The 21084-nt window shown below is 38.8% G+C and overlaps 1 protein-coding gene across 1 annotated transcript in view; it reads left to right on the forward strand.

Moving 5' to 3' along the window:
• LOC136694501 (A disintegrin and metalloproteinase with thrombospondin motifs 20) overlaps positions 1-3747 on the forward strand; it is a 79110-nt gene extending 75363 nt beyond the window's left edge. Inside the window, exons 36-38 of the mRNA XM_066668119.1 lie at positions 468-559; positions 708-812; positions 925-3747. Coding sequence (XP_066524216.1) covers positions 468-559; positions 708-812; positions 925-1014 — 287 coding nt within the window. The 3' untranslated portion in view covers positions 1015-3747. The remainder of the gene's footprint in view (positions 1-467; positions 560-707; positions 813-924) is intronic.
• Positions 3748-21084: the final 17337 nt, after the last annotated feature.

The raw sequence follows: 21084 nt of genomic DNA on the forward strand, positions 1-21084 counted from the left end.
CCCCTCCAGGGTGTGTTCCTGCATTGTGCCAGTATGATTCCGGGTAGGCTCCGGACCCACTGCAACCCTGAACTGGATGAGCGGTTACAGACTATCAGTGAATGAATGAATGTTGTGGATGGCTGTGTTCACACATACAGGTCCTCTGGGTAAATTCTGGAAAATTTCTTGATTACCGTGAATGTGTGAAAGGGGCATTAGACACACACACATACTCAAATGAGTTTGGTTAACACATTGAAGATGATTTGATGTAAAATACCTGTGATATAAAATAAAAAGGACACCGCACAAAAGGCCAGGGTCCTGCTAAGAACTGTGTTTGCCCTCCATTGTTAACTGAGCTTTTCATCTGAACGTTATTTTTCAAAAATGGCCAGTGTTTTGTGTTGTGCTTTGCAATGTGCTTGCGCCAATAAAATTCACCCTTTGTAAAGTGTTGTACTGGTTCTAATTGTTTGCTGCAGCCACAGATGTGCAGTTTTCTCAGACTCTCCTAGGCCATCCTGTTCCCTTCGCCACTGCCGGAGACTGCTACAGTGCTGCCAGATGCCCTCAGGTAAGAACTGGAGCTCTCACAGTCAACCACTGGAGGTGAAATTACTCTTGACAGCTCATCTGGGAACATCTGTTCTGGCCTAAATCACATTCAGTGTAACAGCTGTAGCCAAACCGCTTCTTTTTAAACCATTTCTTTTATTTGTCAGGGTCAGTTCAGCATTAATCTCACTGGAACAGGGCTGAAAGTTGCTGAGTCAACTAAATGGGTTTCCCATGGCAACTATGTCGCTCTCAAAGTCCATCGATCAGAGGTAAAGAGGACATTTATGCATTTTCCCCATTATATTGTTAAATTGATAGAGATTGGTATTCTTAACAAGTTTTAAGGTTTGTCATTGCTTTGTTTTAACCTTGGTCTTGCAGGATGGAACAAGAATCTATGGGCGCTGCGGAGGATTCTGTGGAAAGTGTCTGCCTCATCCTCATTCCGGACTCCTCGTTCATGTCCAGTAGAAAAGGCTTAATTTGAATCAAACGTAGTCTATGGGAGTCCACCGTCATGCCCCTGTGTACAGTGGTCTCACTTTCAGTGAATCACTGAAATAAAGAAAAATATATACCATTGCCACTAGTGAGGTCCTGTGCACAGGAGCCCTGAGGCATTGGTTCACTGTGGATTTTGTCTGTGAAAGTCCAGCACACTGTGTATCCCCCTCCGTCCCTCTTTGGCAGCTCCGGTTAATGATCAGGATTCAAGCATTGCACAGGTCAAGTTTCCCTCCAGTAAACACCAGCTCAGTGGATTCAGGCAAACCCTCACCTCATCCTACCAGCACTAATGACTACCAAATGTGTCTGTGTTGAGTTCCAACTGGAGTTCCAGACTCTCAATTCCATGGTGAGAGTTTTGTAAAAGTATTTAATAATGTCAGAGCCTTTTGTCTGTTATGTCCTGTGTACAGGAGAGGTGCATTCAATACCACATAAGTATTCAGATTTTCATAAATGTAGTCAGTCCAATATCAATGAACTGATCAAAGTATCTTATTTAAAACAAGGGAAAGCTGCAAGGTGCTTTTGTGAAACGACGTGTTGTCTGTCGTACTGAGTCTGTATGTTGTATTCTTTTGCTGATCACGTTAGTGTTATATAAAGGAAACATGTTTTTTCTTTTTAATTATGAATGTTCTCACTGAAGTAAGCAATCACTGGGACAGTAACCATTTATCCTTCAAAAGGGATTATTTAATGACCACAGAAATGTTCTGTTCTTTGCTTCGCCGAAAGTTAAAAGTTAAAAAAATAAATAAAAAATTAGTAACCATGGAAAGACTTTCCCCTCTCTGGATGAACAAGGGGTGTTAATTTAAATCAAATCTAGTGAGATTATTGTTTCATGAAATATGTTTTCTTTGAGGGAGGAAAAAGAACCTGACGACAGCGTATAGCTTGATGTACTGGTGTACATAGCAGAAAGTGATTGCATTGCTTGTGAATGGCAGTGGCTTGCACATCATTCTCTCACTCATTTGGCCCATTTTCCTAAAACTCAAACTCAAAGCACTGAGATCATCCGTACTATTTGTATGCACATTAAAAATAATACCCGTCACCCTATATCTCACAGCTTTGTTTTAGGTCACAGCACAGAGCGCTACAAGTCACTGTGAAGTAAAGCCTACTGAGGAGTGAAAGTTACTGTAAATCAAATCTCATTACTGTATATAGCCTGAAAAGTGAATGATTTTTTTTCTGCAAAAAAGTGAAGACATAACCATGATTGTGATTATAATGCTCATATAACTATTTTTGTCTGATGAATTCCTGACACCCCAGTGATGCATTGGTGTGATCTGGAGTGCCAGATGGTCATAAGACAATCAGAAACTTATGTAAGTTAGACAGGTCACGTGTATTCCAGACCCAAATTGGTTGCTTAACTTGTAACAAAATAACAGTCTGACCCTACCTCTTACCCGCATGGCTATTCATAATATGTATTTTATTATAATATAAGCTATTTATGTTTGACATTATTTATTCTGTAATTATATATGTAGATATGTGCATTGTTGTTTAATTATGACTACTACCACCTGCAAACCATTGTGTTTCTCTTTGTGTCAGAAATTACATTAAGTATTAGTAGTAACTTATAGAATACTCAGACTTAACGGTGCTCTTTACTACTGAAATTACCTCTAAATTGATAAGGAAGATATTGGAATTGGATTTGAAATAAGCTTTTCGAAGGCCTCGACACATTACAAATCTGGAGGGTCCTGTAACCACCTACACAATAGGTACTTGTGGTACATGTATGTTTATGTTCAAGTGTGGGAGTGCATTACTTTTTTATGTGTAATGCAGTAATGGCCACCTTGCCTTTGGTTCCAGTTAATTAGTGGTGCAACTACATTGTAAAACGGGGAATTCCTCCAATTTTCCAAACTTTGTGCATGATTCACTGCAACATTAACAATCTTTAAGGGTGGTTTGAAGTCAAATGCTTCATGGTTTAGAAGTTTTGTGTTTGTTTAAAATGAGAACTAGGGATCATAATGTCTTGGTAGCATCACCACCACTCAGAATGATTCAGACTTTTATTATACATTTATCTGGACCCAACATTTCACATTAAACTGCTTTCAACTGTTTTTCACATCTCAGCTTATGACATTTTGCAGAAGCTTTGAAAAATTGGTTGACTTTCCCCTGCGCTGGACAAAAGCTTTGACCAAAGTCTTGTCTTGTTGGTGCATGCATTAGAATCCAAGGACTCTGATATGTCATCTCAGGTCGTATTGGATTCAGAGGACACTAGAACCAGTATAATGGAAATCTGAGAGCAGCTAACAAATCTTTGGTTATTGTTGTTTTGATAGGCAACTGAACTGTGAGGTCTGTATCAGAAATAAAAGGATTACTTGATGCACTATGTGCCATGGAATGTGTACAAATGTAAACGTGTCATATATATATAGGTTTTTAACATGTTAAATGTAACTATTTTTAATATGTATACTTGAAAAATTGTGTGGATAATGAGTATAGCTACTGTGGTGAAATGAATCATGGGGTTCATGGCCTAATTTTTATTATCCAAAGATGTTTTACAAAGGCCTATTTACCTGTGTGTTTTCAGTATGTAGTGTTAAACACTGAAATCATGATTTCTGGAGGAAGGGGGTAAAAGACATTTGATCAAGTGTGTAGATCATGCCACTGTACTAACTCTGATTTTAAATGAACAATAAAAATGAATGAATGACACTTTCATAGACTGTGTTGTGCTGTCACTGAAGTTCATGTTTCTGTTGCAGCCACAGTATTAACATTTATGATATGTCCAATGGTCAGTACCCATGACTGAATTTATCTCCATGGAAAAGTATGAAATGAACTAGGAGGTGGACAGTGGAACTCTGTTCTCCAGAGTGATGGGTCACCATCCAATGCTGTTGGATTGAATTTTGTGATTCAAAAGTAATCACCCAGCATCAGTACCTGGCTTCAATAATGCTCTTGTAGCTCAGTGCCATCAAATGCTCACAAAACTCCAGCATTAGTGTCAAGTAAAAGCATTCTGGGGTTGTGGGTTTAAGTGCTCTGGTTTCATCTTATAATCCAGAAACACAAGAAGGTGGAGTCGTTGCACAATGTTGTCCATAGGTGTGAGTGAGTGGATGAATGTCCAGAGAGTATTCCAGCCATGCAGAAAATGAGTGAATGAATCAGTGTAAAGAAGAAAAGGGGGACAAAATCCCTATTAATACACTTTATTTCAGAAGAAATATTAGAAAATCAGGACAAAATAAGGCTTAGTTTATAGACAATAAAGTATCAATGCTTTAAGCCAACTCTTTATAATCTGCCTCTAAATATTTGTTTGTTTGTGGCAAATCTCATCCTGGGGCATTTCAGTCCAAGACACAGTTTGTTGCTCACATTACACAGGAATGTGATTGCATAGTCTCAATTACAGCTGCACACACACACACACACAGCACTCTAAATAATGTAATGACAGCAAAAAAGGAGGAGAGAATTCTTTTATTATAAGTAATGGAATAGTCAAGGTCTGTGAACAAAGCCATCACAACACTGCTGCTCGATATAAGAATGTAATAACAAAAGAAATACAGTCAAGCCATGAGTAATTTTGATGTAGTGTCAAAAAATATTACTGTGAGCGTGCGATTATGATTAAAGCAGTGTGTTCCAATTAAAGCCAGGCAATTTGACTTATAGAGGCCGGCAACAGCCAGCTTACTTTATTGTTGCTGTTAACGTTGCAACATTAATATCATCATCTGGCTCTTGCCTGAAAGTCTCCACCCTTCATTTGTGGCTGTTTTAAATGACTCAGTAATAGTTTGGGTTTCTCTAATAACGAGGCCCACTAGCACAGTCAGGGTTTCTCAGCATGGGCCTTATAAAAATGTATTGTCCCATGGGTATTGCTGGCTGCCCAATGGCTGATTTTAGAGTCTCAAACGAGACGTGTTTTAGATTAGTCTGGAACAGCATCATTGTACTATGGTAATCTGTAGGGATCGGTTTTACTGTGCTGTTGTTTTTTCACATTTAGGATGAAACTTACAATTTACTGTTAACGTATTGTCAACAGCAAACGCATGCAGCTTTATTAAACGTTTAATTCAATCAATTAAGTGTCAAATAAGTCTTTTAATTCAATAAGTGATGACGAAGTTTCTTCCATGTTACATTTCTGGAAAAATGTGCTTCGTCAGAGTTAGAGTCTAATTTCAGCAGCATTTCTGTGACTAAACTGAATGAGTGAAAGTGAAAGAAAAGCCACAGTGCTGTATGTCCAAGAAGCCCTGTATAACTTCTAATTACTGACTTGGAGTCACTAAAAGACAGTAACCTAAAAATATCAGTGACCCGAGGTAGACACACCATGTCCAAACATTTAGTGAGTTCAGTTGCTTTAAGGTGTGCTAATTGCTGACATGTATATTTGGTTGCACACAATAGCTTGAAAAACATCCACTTTAACGTGGGACATTAACTCTGGGCTGTGGAACAGTGGAACTCTGATGTGATGGCGATCCATCCAGTATTTTTGGGATGAGCTGGAATTACGTCTGTCGTCCAGAACTAATCATCCACCATCGCTACCTGACCTCACTGATGTCTGAAAAGCCTAAAGAGTTGAAGTTGAAGTTAATGTAGCAAAGAGGCACACATGCTTCGCTAATACACTTTAATTCTGGAATTCAGGATGATGTTCACACTCTTGAATAACGTACCGCAGTCTCTCTGTCTTTGTGCCTCCTCTTTCCTCTTTTCTCTCAACATTTTCATTCTTTGTTACCTTGATTAATCTGCTGTCTTACATTTGTCTTTATTGATATCTTGTGTGTTTTTTTGTTTGTGTGTTTGTTTGTTTTAGGTTTTTTTCCCTCTCTATGGAAAGTGTCCTTGAGTTTGAGAAAGGTGCTCTATAAATAAAATGTATAATAATAATAATAATAATAATAATAATAATAATAATAATAATAATAAACTAACTGGAAGTTTTAAACTTTTGCTGTAAACATTTTCGCAAATAACTAATATTTACCACTCAATGGTTGGTGTAAACTTGGAGTAAAGAACAGTTCATAAGCTTTCTATTCACACCAAATACTATATAAGAGATATCTTGTTTGGCCAATGCTGCTCTCTACTGTAATTTATAAGTACAGATCATCCAGGTTTAGTGCTTGTAATTGAGCGCGCTGACCAGCAGAGGGAGACAGTGCATTATGTAGCGCTAAGGTGTTGTACGTCTGCGCTATTTGGCCGAGTTACCCATAGGCGTGTAGACCTACTCCTACTCCCTGAATGAGGAACATGACTTTATAAACTAGTTGTTTAGCAAATGTTCACAAATTTGGTTTGTGCCTGAGAAAACCTTTTTGAAAAACGTTCTTCTAGGACGGGCGGGCTGTATTCGTTGTTGTGGTTCGCCTGATTGGTCAAGCCTTGATCAAGGCACTAGTTCGTCGGTTAGAAGGCACCGTCTGTGACAGCTGGGTAGCTAAATTATAAAATTATAATAACAAAAACAAAAAAGAGATATTTTGGTGCCATTGCCTCGTTAAACGTTATGGTACACAGCTGGGTTTGAAGAAGGTTATATATGGCACCAAAAACGGTTCTATTATTGTTATTATTGTTCAAGCTTGTTTCAATAGAGGAGCCGTTGTTGGTGACATATAAAACCCTTTTGTAAAAGGAGCTATAGTCTAAAGCACATCCCTCATCAAGCCGAAGAACCCCTTAATCATGCAAAATGTATATATAGAACCTTTTCCTTTAATAAAAAACCTCTGTAGAGACATAATTTTTAAGTGTTCATTTTAAAGTGTACATTCTCTATCTATTAGATGTTTAAACTACTTTTTTTAATAAAATGAATTAAAATTATACATTACACAAAATAATGTTTTCAAAATGTTGGACACCTAAAGACATTCCATGTCAAACCCAACTCTAACCCCCTCATTGAGTGGACCAAGGACTTTTAAAACCAGTCATTAGCTGGATCAGGTGTAGTGGATTAGCCTTAGAGGTTAACTCTGTCGGGCAGTAGACAGCACCACGAAGGTATGTGTTAACAGCCACCACACACTGTGCGGAGGGCTTGTGGTGTGCTGTGTTACATGTGTGAAACTCCATCTCAGACAGCTGCAGGTGACGCATGACAACTTCAGCACAGTGCCAGAGGTATGTGCGCACAGCACATGCCACAGTGGTGTGATGTCAAATCTGAGCAGAAGAACAGTGCATATGTGAGTTGTGCTAAAGATGAAAGATGATCTTGAGACATTTTCAGTGTTTCTCTGGGTGTCCAGATTTGAAGTTCTGTTAAAAAGGCCACTCCCAGGCTGAGGACTTGAGTGTGAGTAGGGGTCTGTGTGTGTGTGTGTGTGTGTGTGTGTCATGTGACCATCTCTGCTGTAACACATGTGATTTATCGCTCATGAGGGACACAGAGCATGATGTGGATTTTTAAAACATGTGCCCAGCTATCCATCTTCCAACTTTCCGACGCTGAGTGCAGCACAGTGCTGTGGAGCACGCAGTACAGGTCAGCCCCTTTCACAACATATGCAGTTTGAATTATTCTGTGTATATGATTAGGACCATCTGTAGGCCTTCACTACTACATGACTTCCAATGTGGACAGCTAGTTACCATTGCAGAGAGTGTGCAACAACAAAAAAAAACTGTATGACCATTATTCCATAACTTTACAGAAACATCATTTACTGTGAAGATTTTGGTGCATTTCTATTTGCCTTTCACTGTGGGAGTTTAAGGTAAGCACAGTGTAAATGTGGCTCAAAAAAGGATCCCAATAGCCACTCCAAATGTATGTATCACAAAAGAGAACACAGTTCCACAGCCCAATGTTGGGGGCTTAATGCATGTCTAGCTGAGACTTGCCACTGAGCATAGAGACCTTAAGCTTATGTGCAGCTGCTTCAGAATACCCCATTTTATGCTCTTTGATAGAGATTTCACAAGCTGTGTTTGTGTGTGCGTGTGTGTGTGCATGTGAACACCTGTGGGATCAACAACTGGGGCACCTTAAAATAACTGTATTCATGAATGAATATGCGTCTACAGATATTTGGACACATATAGTGTACATTAATGAATTATTTATATATATATATATTATTATTATTATTTTTTTTTTTTTTTTTTTTTTAATGCATTTTTAAAAATTATCCAGGTAAAATACATGCCATCAATGATCATCTTAAATTTCTCTGCAGGGAAACTGGAAATTGTCTGAGGACACTTTCTCAGTGGAGTTCAGCATTAAGTAAAAATGTAGCTGAAAATCATAAAGTAAAGAAAATGAGTCCACTGTGTCCATAAGTGCATTGTGCTTGCCGCCAGAAGTGATGCAGAGAGCCTCAAGGGCTCAGAGGGGCTGAGAGAGTCAAGAGGGTGTTTCCAGACGCAAATAAAGACTCATTATTTTTAATGGCTTAACACTCCAGTGGAAAGGGCCTATCTGAAGCCTTCAGCTGGGGGTTCTGGTGGACGTGACTGCAGCATGCCGAAGCCTGCGTAAAGCAGAATGATGTCTTTGTGTTAGCAGGTTTAACAAGCAGCCTGGACACATTGTGTGTGTCAGACACAACCACAAACCTGCACTGAGAGATGACATGTTTCCTGTGGAACTCTGTCTGCAAACTCACATTTGAGATTCTTCTCCTGTCCGGGACATGTCTGTTCACTTACACTTAATGTAAATTGAAAGTGTACTTCAATTTTTAATCATTATTTTATATTATGTGGTGTTATAAGTAATACAGTCTATTTCTAAAGCTTCTTAACATGTTATTTAATGCAATGTATTTAAATAGTCGATAATAAATGTATAGTGTACCTTCTTTTACTTTTCACTTCAAACCCAGGTCTAACCAACCCACATAAACAAGAACTTGTGCAGGCAGTTTTAGCTGGATCTGCTGTGGTGGGTTAGGCGTTACATAACGCTGTTATGTTCCATATTCAGTGTTTGTGTTTTAAAGGAACACTAGGTAAGATTTGGTATTTTTGCATCTGTCTTCCCTCTAGAGTTGCAGAGTGTAACTCTGCTGAAATCATGGGGGAGGGGGAGGGAAGATTATTGGTTTGCTATCCTCCTCCAAAGGTTACATAGTGCAGGTTCTGCCGTGCTGAACACAGAGCAGTAACAACAGAAACACTATTCTCTTTTTTACACGTCATATTTGAGGCTATAATCTTATGGTAAAAATACTACCCAGTGTTCTTTTAAGGTTCCTGTGTGAAAGCCTTAAAATAAAACACTGCTGTTATGCGTAGACTACTGTATACTTATTCAACTAAAAGCAAATCTTTAATTTACTTGTCGCTATATGTACTGCCCTTCAAGTATGTTTATGTATTATATGATAAACTACGTATTAGTGTGCTTATCTCTGTGTTTATCTTGGTATACTGATAGGAAGCCTGGAAGATGTATAATATCCTGAAATGTATACAGTGGATATGTTTTACTCTAATAGCTTTCTCTGCTGTGTATATTTACTGCAAGGGTTAAGCTGATCCAGGTTTCCTCAACAAGTAAAGGGGCCGTGGTGACTGAGGGGAGAATATGTCAGTGTGACTTACGGTGTGAAAAGAGTACAGAGACACAGAGGCCTTGGTCTCCACTCCTACCAGAGCTGATAAAAGCATTCATGGTCTTTCAAGTCAGACGACTAACACATCTGTCATCTGACAGACCTCTGCAGACCGTCTGGACAGAGCTCTCAGGTTCGGCTCCGCTCAGAGATTATCCACAAGGCTTGAAGAGTCGCATAATTGGTCACCTCCCAGCTGTTAAACCATTAGCAAAATTAAAGATTTCCACACACAACATAATTTGTCCTCAGTATGACTCAGTGAGGAAAAAAAACTGTGGTAAAAACACAACACATTCACATACTTTAAAGCTCCACCCATTGTGAGTACATATGTTAAAGTGAGGCGCTCTGCAGCATAAGGTTGCAAAGCTTAATGACATGTAAGTATGGTTATAAAACCTCAGAGCATTGGACTGTGGAGCAGTGGAATAGTGTCCTCCAGAGAAGTTCTCCTGAACACAATCAAATGCCCACAGAAGTGTTCCAGAATAGAGTGCAAAGCCTAACCACATGAGAAGAGGCTTTTGCTGTATATTAAAGTGAGACAAACTCTCTATCAGTGCCCTTCATTACAGAAGTTTGGATGAGCAGTCTCCACTGTCCTTTTGCCATATGAAGAGCGCTTTATGGGCCTCCAAAGTTTGTGCTATGGAGCGAAGCTCAGTTTTAAAGGCTATGCTCACAATTAATAGTCAAAAAACGTTTTATAAAATTCTGATGTTTCCTCACCATTCGCTTAGCTCTCAAATCTGTTTGTGTGCTGGAAAACTGTCTAATGTGTTTTTATGAAGCACCAGTGTATGTAAATGGGTTTAAAAAAAGTGTCTAGGTTTGATATACTAGGCTTTCTTTCCCTTTGCTCATGGCAGAGAAACGGCCTCTGGAGGTATTTCGATGGCAGAGAGACCACAAAATAAAAAACATGAACTGAGATGAGTATATAGCTCTATTTCTGCTCCATGGGTGTGTAATATTGACTTATTTTTGATACTTCAGATTACTTAAGGTGGAACTGACACCAAACTGGGGAGAGCGCTACCAGCATGAAAGTAAACACAGACAAGAAGTGCTACCAAAAAAAAAAAACCCAAACAACTTGAGTACAAACGAGTTGTGGTAGTTAAAGGAGTGAATCAAACTTTGGTGACAAGTTAAACTTCAGCCACATACTAACAACAATTGTTTATTTTCCCCTTAAACATGCCCTTCCACCTTAAAAAATGCAAGGCTTTTGAAATTAAATGGACCATAGAGAACAGAGTTCCCCTACAATTGTAGACATCCCCTTTAAATGGGTTAGTGCTATGACCCACAATGTGTAGCAACAGGTTGTGTTGCTGTCCCACAGCTCCAGAGTCCCAAGGTTGTTGGTTCAATCCTTGCTTCATGTCACTGTTTTCTGTGGGTTTCCTCTGGGTGCTTTGGTTTCCTCCTAGAGTCCAAACACACTTGCTAGTTGGTGGGCTGGGTATTCCGAAACTTGTCCTGGAGTGTGAGTAACTATGAGACCCACCGTGACATTTAATAGGATGAAGAGGTTACAGAAAATGAATCAATGGATAAAATCATTCCTATTGGTGTTTTACAGGGTATTGTAAACCAGAATAGCTCCCAATAGCATTTAGCACATTACTTTTTCCATGGAAATATTGCAGCTACTTTGGGTACAATATTAATTTGATATATTTTATTGTAGTTGTTGCAGTTCTTCGGCAGCATTCATGGTGGATGACTTAATTTACGTCTCAATACATTTTAAGAAAGCAGTGGAAAAATCATTTAACTGCATCTGCAGCTGACCCTACGGCTCTTCCACCTTGTCTTTTCATTGCAAACTGCTCTAAAGCGTCTGATTACAACACAACCAGTAGGGGGCACTATTGCTACAATGACATGAATGGGATGCTTGGTTAAAGGCTGTGCTTTTATAACAGTAACCAATGTCAAATATGCTAATACAGGAAAGATATGACAACATGGATAATATTCATGTCATTTTCTGTGTCACAAATGTCGCAAATAATTAGTGTGGTCATGTGTAGGGGCTTCTAGTTCAGTTTTTGACAGAGGGCCATCAACAGTCACATCTTCTCTTTCCCAACCGTCTACTCACACTAAATGAACATGAAATTGTCATGGAGATAATAAAATATTGAACTGCGCTTCCTTGCTTTAAAACTTTGAGACAACCACAAAAACATTCATAATTACGTGATATGATACTTTGGATTTAAAGTTGAGAAAGCTCAATGCAGTGCCTTGGATTCCAAAAAGATACAATCAGTAAGCTAGTGCTGCGGTGTTTATCACCTTAAGAAACCATCTTACATGCTTCCTTAACTGTGGTTTCTGGGAGTTTTGCTGGATCAGCTGATCGCATTCAGCTTTAAGACAGCATTTGATGTGTTAAATGAGCCATAATCAGCACCACTCACATGACACATAAATTAGGGTCATTAGATGAGAATGATGTCTTCCTGGGGTGTACATGTGTTTAAAAAAAACAAGAGAGAGAGAGAGAGAGAGAGAGAGCAATGGACACCTATAACAAGCCTTGAGTACTTACTTGAGTACTGCTGTGACCCAGTTTTTTGGGAAAATGATCCTTCCACGTTCTCTTTTTCTCATGTTTGTTTTTAATGGTGCTCATGCATTGTGTAGGCTATAAAAAGCATCAAACTAATTTGAGGATATCATAAACTGGCCCAAATTGGATCTGTAAATAAAGTCTTCCTTTTCCTTTTATAAAGCCCTTGAAAACATTATGGTGCTCTCATTGCTCCTCTCTGTATTTTTTCCATGCCTCATGATATTTCATCTTAATCTGTTATAAATGGAAATGGCAGTGGGGCTGCTAAGCACCTGGCCAACACTGTTTCTTAGTGCCAGAGTTTATTTATTCTCTCAAATTCGCTTTATTCCATTTTACTGGCATCCTCTCAAAAAGAAATCAAACTTTAAAAGTCCAAAGTCTCATTTCCTTGGCCTCATATGGCATCCTTCAAGATCATTGAGTTTTTCCCTCAGTTCCAGTGCCATGCCATAAGGCTCAGGAATCTGAAGCACTGGACAATTCCAGCTGTATTTTGACAGCATAATTGGCACAGTGCTTTGTTCTTGCCATTGGCTGTGTTGACTGAGGTGCCAGGCACAGTTCCTGAGAGGAAAGAGTGCTCAGATGAAAGAGATTGACGGAGGCTCAGTCATTAAGCCACTGCTCGAACAGAATGAGTCATCAGATGGCCCATGAGCTTTAATTCTGACTTATACAAGCATCAAAGTCAAAGTGAAAGGTAACGAAGACATGCGTGGTCAGCAGTGTGAGAAAATAAAATTTTTGCATCTTTATTTCTGTCCCTGGGACTTATGTGCTCAGAGGTGAACAGAGTGTCCACACTCACTACATCAAAAATCAAGGCAAAACTATCCCTAGCTTTTAAGACTTAGTCATGCTTGCAGGGATGTGGGTTTGTACTTTTTTTTTGACAAAGACCATAAGAGACACACGCATCCTGTTCTCTGTGGAGTCCACACTGATCCAAGGAAATAAGAGTTGCTTAAAGATGAATGCTTCTTCTTCTCCTTCAGCACATGAGCAGTGTAATGACCCTTTATAAAATCTGATAAAGCAGAGGAATCACTTTGTGAATTCACTGGGGACTTGCAGCAGAGAAATATGTGCTTGGAAGTATGGGATGTAGCAAAAAGATGACATTATCTGATGAAGGATTAAAAAGCTTTTCATCTAAAATATGGAGAAATGGGCTCCGGCTCTTTGCTAAAGCACACACCCAGGCCAAACAAGATTATTTGTATCTTCCTGTGTCCAATTGTAAATCTTCTATGGGTGTGAACGGGAGATTTTAAGAAGGAATATATTTCATTCCTGTCAAGAATAGAGTCCAAAAGAGGCTTTCAATTTTTCATTAAACCTGGGAATATATAATGGAATGATTTGAATACACAAAATAGAAACACAAAAAAGAAAAAAATATTAAAGGTTCTGCATTATTTCCATTTCCGTCTTTTTCACTCGTATCTCTTCCCTTGAAGCGAGTGTTCAGATGAAAAAGTGGATTTGATTGACTTAAACGTTTGGAGCTGCTGCAGCTTCACTGATATTAAGGCAACAGAAGAACACCTGTCCTCATTTTACCTGTCTGTCCAGGGCGTAGAATCAGCAACTTTCCTGCTAAGCCTGCTAAGGCCACTGCTGCCCCAGTGAGTGTTTTAGATTTCAGTAGTTCAGTAGTTGTTTTACTGAAAGTTAATAATGATTTATCATTTAGATCAATAGTATTTTGGACCTCAACTTTTGGGAAAATTAGCAACATACTTGTCCATTAGTGTCACAGAGTATACGCGTATACATTGTGCAGCAGTGGTGGACAGTAACGAAGTAAATGTAATTTGTTACTGAATTTCGTGTATCTGTACTTTACTGAAGTATTACCATTTTGGGCGACTTTTTACTTATACTCCACTACAATTCAGAGCAAATATCTTACTTTTTACTCCACTACATTATGAAAATCCGTTGTTCCTTTTGGTTTATGTGTGAACAAATCCATAACGTGTCGGAACACATCTCCCTGCTCTACACAGATTTCCCCGCGACACAGAGAGGCACCATTGCTAGGAGATGAATGAACACAGTCGCCACGCGACTGTAAAATGTTGCTTGGTTTAAAACCATTACTACCAAAGGCCGACTTTTTTAATCAACTGTTGTGTAAGTAATCACTTTCAGTTCTTAGACTCATAATGGATTAACAAATTGATTTGTACCACTTCATATTTGGCTGTATTTGTGTCGTCATTAATTATTCATCCATATACACGGTTTACAGATATGTAGATGTCCCAAATCAGAGTCAGTCGAAGATTTATTAAACACAGTACGTGAAGCGAGGTCAAAACAAGAAGAAATATTCCAAAACCCAAAAATAAGTACATAGAGATAAACAAGTCCAAAAGACCAAAACAAGTATCAGGCCAAAAGTCAGAAAAACAAAACTGTAGCCTGTTTAAGATACAGGTGTCTCACAATTGAAGAAATCGCTCAAACTATACTCTGCAACTAAGTCGAGAAAACAGAGCCCTTAAAGTAACACTGTAATATTTTTACCTTAAAATTACAGCTTCATAATCATTGTGCTGCTTCACTGACCTATAATAGGGCCTCTGTTGTTGTTACTCTGGGCTTAGCACTGCAGAAACTGCACTATGTAACTCTTGGAGGAGGGTAAGAAACCACCCCTTTCCTCCCCCTCCCTACCAATTTTAGTAGAGCGCTGTAAAAGGTAATTGCACTAGGGGAGCCCCATGAGCAGAAATAAACCCAAATCTTACCTAGTGTTTCTAAATTAGTTAAAAACTGTACTGGTGGAGAGAACACACTACAGGCCAAGTGTCCTATGCCAGTGTGAACGTTTGTAGCATTGGCATCTGCGTCACTCTGCAATTACACCGCCATACCACTAGGGCTGAATTTCAAACATCTTCTTCAACCCTATGTAGTAAACAATGTGGTGATATTAGTTTTATGAATCTTTAAAGTGCACTATTTAGGGAGTGTAGTGTAGATGAGTTAATATTTCTGGACTTATTGAATTGAGCAACTCTAAACATGTTGGTCCAACTGCAGACCAATCCCAGTTATTATGGTCTGTGTAGACAGGATGAGTTACATTTCTAGAGAGGTGCACATCAGGCCGCGCTGCTTATGGCATAGGTTCAACACAGAATACTTAATAATCAGGAGACAGCGACCTCTGTTGTGGTTTGGAGGTCAGCACCTTGGGTGTATGTAATAGTTGATAGAACATCATTTATTGTATTTAATCTTTAGCCATTTCTGCTGTGTTCAGTGTCATACTAATAAATGACATTCTATTAAAAGACTGGGGAACCACGAGTGACTCTAGAGTATTTTCACCTACAATGTGTTAAGTATGAGTCTTCTTACAAAAATGATAAAAAGGACATTAGAGCCAAAATACATCATGGTACTTTTATTTTGATACATAACTACATTTGAAGGTAAATACTTTGGTACTTTTACTCAAGTGAAAATCTACAATGAGGATGTCTACTTTTACTCGATTAATATTTTTACCTTGAGTTACCTTGAGTATCTGTACTCAAGTGCATGGCTTGTAGTGCAGCATGGTGTCGATGTCACACAGCTCCAGGGCCCTGGGGTTGTGAGTTTGAGTCCTGCTCTAGATGACTCTATGTGTCTGCATGGGTTTCCTCACTAAAAACCACATGTTGGTAGGTGGATTGGCGACTCAAAAAAGTGAATGTGTGAGTGTGTGTTCCTGCCTGGTGGGTATGATTCCTGGTAGGCTCCGGCCCCACAGTGACCATCAAATGGATAAGAGGTTACAGCCAATGAATTAATGAACATGGTTTGTGAGAGACAGTAACCCAAGGATTGAACACGGAGATTCTGGAACTGTGTTGCATCAATTATTCCTGTTGTCGCAATGCCAGAAAAGCTTTTTTTATATCTGTTAAAACTTGCATATTTAGTGTTAATGTTGTCGATCTTTAAAATCAACCCTTAGTCATTTCTGTTGTGTAGAGATTGCAGGGCTTTCAGAACATAGTTAAATTTTATAGGAACATATTTTAAATTATACAGTGAAGAGATAAGAGCAAGCATACGTTTTCTGGACTTCACAGCATTACACAAAACATCCTATAATTTAAGAATTCAGCATTTTACAAAAACTGTCATTTTACAGTAGTTCACTGAAATTACAGCAGTTGTTCATCATTTAGGCAAACCCCTTCAGGTCTATGTGTTTCCCCTCTATGTTCTCTTGATTCCATGGTGATCTCCCAAACACACTTGATGAAGGTTATCGGCAGGTACCAGAGAGACTGTGGAGAGACTATGGCCACACATGGAGAGATTCCATCAGTGTGTTGATGTTTTTGTCGGATAACTGTCTCATAGCCATAGCAAATCTATGTCCCATCCTCTCAACGACAAGCCCCTTACACCTCTCTCATCTTCCCCTATTGTCACCAGAGCACTGCTGATACGCTGCAGTGGCTTTCTGAACGTTTCGCACAATGAACTCCTGACTGCTTTCTTTTTCAAAAGACATGAGCGTTCAGTTGCCAACAAAAGCCCCCAAACTATCAAATCATCTCCCATGGGGGTTCTTCAAAAGCTATTAGACCTATTAAGAGAAGAATCTTAAATGGCCAAAACCAAAGCTAAGGACTGCTTGCAAAAAAAAGGAGCTTAGGGATAAAATATAGGGCACCGACCTGGGCTGTGCAGATGCTAATTTTGCGCTGGCACGTATGCTTCTATCACTGAGGAATGCAGGATAAATGTTTGATCTCCGTGTACAGAACACTTATTACAGCACAAGCTGGAATTTATCTTGAATGATTTACATCAGGTGCAAGGTTACAAATACAGCATTTTAATAGCAGTGCTTTTATTAAAGAGAGGAACGTCTGTATAAAACCATAGCTCTACATTTGTTTACTGAGCCTTTGTGATTAGCTCTGTCGGAGGTGTGTTTATTCAGTGTGGGGTTTTTTTTCTTTCTTATACCAGGAATTTTACTTTGGAATCTTGGGTCGACATCACAAATTATAGCACCTACAGTCGTGCACCTGGAAAGCAAGGGATCGTGGGATCTGAAAGAAGAACTCATCATGTCTAACAGTGTTCAAGCAGATCCTTGATAGCTGACAGCTCAAAGATTGTGCAAATGTGTGTGTGTCTCAGAAAGAAAGGTACTGAACCATTACAGGTTTGCCATCTCAAGGGTAGTGTAGTCTTCAGTATGTTTAGTTAGGTAACCTAATTGTACTATATTCTTTTGCATTTATAGATTTTAAGTTGCATTAATTCTACACACCTTAACTGAACTTTATTCTCATTGAACTTACTGAGCTCATTTTTCCATTTAAACAAAGACATAACAGCTATGTCCCAAATGGTGGGCTGACAGTCCAGCTACCCAAGCATGTGCATGCACAATAGAACAAGACTCAGTACCACCTTAGTGTGGCCTTCCATAAGGTCTGCAATAATGCTTTACTTAGCAAAGTGCTTTTACCCTAAATTTGAGATACAGTTGAAGACCAATGAGAACAGTTTTTGTGCAGCCATCTGGCCAACATAAGAGAGTGAAAGGTATTAAAATTTCTGATTACGAAGTTTACTTGTCACTGTGATATATATGTTATCTGAATTGAGTCATTGTTGTTTGCTAATTTACATCAAGTACATCAAGTGCAACCAAGCACCTACAGAGCCTGCAATTCCCACAAGTCTTAAAAAAATTTATTAATTTAAACCACGCACACGTGAGGTGTTTTGTTTTATAGGTCTGCATGTTGATGTCACTGGAATGTAGACTTTGAGGAAGACTAGGCTTAGGGCACCATTTCGTACCACGTTAAAGTGTCAAGCATTAACTATAGTTGAATATATGAGTGAACAATGAGCCGGTTCCATGAGGTGCTTGGCATTAAATTAACTGTACTTTAATTGAAAGGTACTTGTTGTATCCTACGATTACTGCTGTACCTTTTACAATGTACATTTTTATGTCTCTGTGCACCCACATATATAGTAACATATATAATATTAGCTAATGTTCCACAAATTAAGCACGCTCATTGTTGTTAAATGTATTGATAAATATGAGCGCTTGTTCTAAATCTGTTGTGTGGCTCTGAACGAGGCATCACTGGCAGAGCTGGTCCCCCCTTGAGAGAGAAGCAAAGCCAGATTTCCCTTGGCATGCATGACGAGGGAAAGAAAGAGAAGAGCACAAGCAACAGGAAAGTTCATTTCTGTCTGCTCCACTCACTGAGAAAACAGCCCTGGGGGAACTGAACGTTTTTCCTGGCTGCAGGAGGGATATTGTTGGGGTGAGGCAAATTGTCCAGTAAGTGTTCTTTAAGCCACGCTTTAGGGCCAATATACACCTTTTCATGCAGAACTCATTTGGAGAAGATCACCTTACTGAAATGAAGACAGTGGATGTCAGGAGGTCAATACAGGGGGTCCTGGAATATTCTACACTGTGAAGAAAAAAAAATACTGTACAGTTGCATTTTTCCTCTCAGGTAAACAATGGAAATACACTCACACACCACTTTGCAATGTTATTGGCAGTGTTTTGAGACTTGTAGTTTGTTGTTATATTCTTCTTTAAATTATATTAAATTTGCTCTACAAAGTAGTGCCTATTTAATCCGTTAGCTAAGACTCCCCCAATCACATTATGTTGACAAGCTGTGTGAGTGGTGGGGGGGGCATTTGTACCCTAAGAGGATTTTTTTTCTGAGAGTGTACAAACAGTGGCATATTACAAGTCATGGTCAAAAACGTGAATTTCTACAGTGATTTGCCCAATAATTGTTCTTTACTAAGGCCTTCTTCAGGAGTCAGCCACTTGAGTCTACTGCAATCACGTATATATTGTTCTCCCACATACAGCAGCACTCTATACTTAATCTTGCCTTGACAAAGCACTCCTTTGTTTTCTCGACCTCTGCTTTTTCATGGGGGCCAAACTTGCTCTCTGAGCAGCTGTGGAGGGATTAAAATTAAATTATGGGAATATTTGTTTTCTGTGCTGTCAATAGGGGTCAGCACATTGATTCTGTCCATCCTTTCTTCCTCTCCAACCTCTGATTTTAATTTCCTGGACACAGGATACGGCATCAAAGTGCTTTATGCATGCATTCCTCCTCCCGAGGCCTTGCCAGATTGTAAGTCGTATCACCACTGGACTGATGGCGCTCTCTGGTTGAGGGGAGGGAGAATGGCACAGTCACAGAGATCAGATGCTTTAGGAATTTAGCCAACAGTTTCTCACATTCAGCTATATGTTCACTCCCATCCCAAACCAGTTAGTGTAAAACTGTTACAGATGTAGGAGGTGCTTGTGAGAAAAGCTCTGAATAATATTATCATATACAGGCATTATAAGCTGACTTGTTTATCCCCTTAGGCTAAGGTTTCTTAGCTTCATGCATGTTATTCCAAAATGAAAGCACAAAATATAAGAGGTTGTACCATTACTGCTGGACAAACACATTGTATCTCCAAAATATATATGTTTTAGGTTAAACTTCCTGGATCCTGTATTTATAATGTTGTATAAGTGCATTTTCAAGATGATGTAAGGTACATATACTACATTATTGTTTGTCTAAGCCTGTATAATTTCATATTAGTATAGTTACATGCCTAACATTTGTGTGAATGCTAAGTGTCATAACTTTAAATATATGTGGATTAGAAAATTGTAAGCATACTATACAAAATATACTCACTATAAAAAGGTTCTTATGTATTTAATTTTTAATTCAGACCCAATGAGGCCTTATACAAGCATTTATAAAGTGTAATAAATGCAGGATTCATATGAAGTGTTACAGGACAGCAGTGATTTTCTTCCCTGAAAAATTGCTCTTGAGAAGATATAAGGCTTTCTTCTAACAGCAACTATAGTCAAATGTATATAAATCATACTGTTCCACAATCAAGAAGAGCAACTTTTTTCAGTCCTGAAATGAGTTTCTTTGATCGTTCTGTTCTCCAGCTGTATCTGAGTTGGAAGGTTGTGCCTAGTTTTCAAACAGTACTTAAAGACAGGAAGCAGGGTGAGGCCATCACGCTCGAGCCCGGCCTGGAATGTAAGTTTCCATGAATCAATTTCTCTCAGGGCTCTCCCACTTTCATGTGCAGGGCTGGCTCTGGGCCTCCCCCAAAAAACAGGAATTATCTGTTAAATGTGAAAGAAAAAAATTGTATCCATATCATACAAGACAAGGGGCAATGCTTGTCATGGATTTGACAAGGTTAAGGACATAGTGGGTGTCTGTTTTGCAGAGATTCAAATGCAGGTTTCCATGCCTGCTCCTTCACAATTAATGATACAGTGCTGGGAGCTGAATAATTCACAATCATAAATCAGAAGAACAGAGTAAAAATAAAATATATAACATATAAACAGCTAAATGTCTTACAAAACACAATCATGTTCAGCAAGAACTAGACTATCATTAGAAAATCATCACTGATTTGTCACAACTGAGGCAACATTTCTTAGGATTAGTATGGTTGCTATATTGTTCATGAACGAACTGACATGCTTACTTTAAATGGCAACTAGTTTCATATTAAGCCAAGAAATGTAAAAATCAACAAAGGGGCACCCGACACATTCATTTATTAATTTGAAGTTGGGAACCCTTTAGGTCTTCTAAACTTTATTGAACGAAAAATGATTCCTGGGAAATAAAGCCTATTACTTTCATTTTCAAGGAAGCTCTGCATCTTTTTAAGGTGGAACAGTATGTTTGAGGGGGGAAAAACAACTGTTATTTTTTTGTATGTGAATGAAAT

The sequence above is a fragment of the Hoplias malabaricus genome, chromosome 4 (genome assembly GCF_029633855.1).
Source record: "Hoplias malabaricus isolate fHopMal1 chromosome 4, fHopMal1.hap1, whole genome shotgun sequence".
Lineage (NCBI taxonomy): Eukaryota > Metazoa > Chordata > Actinopteri > Characiformes > Erythrinidae > Hoplias > Hoplias malabaricus.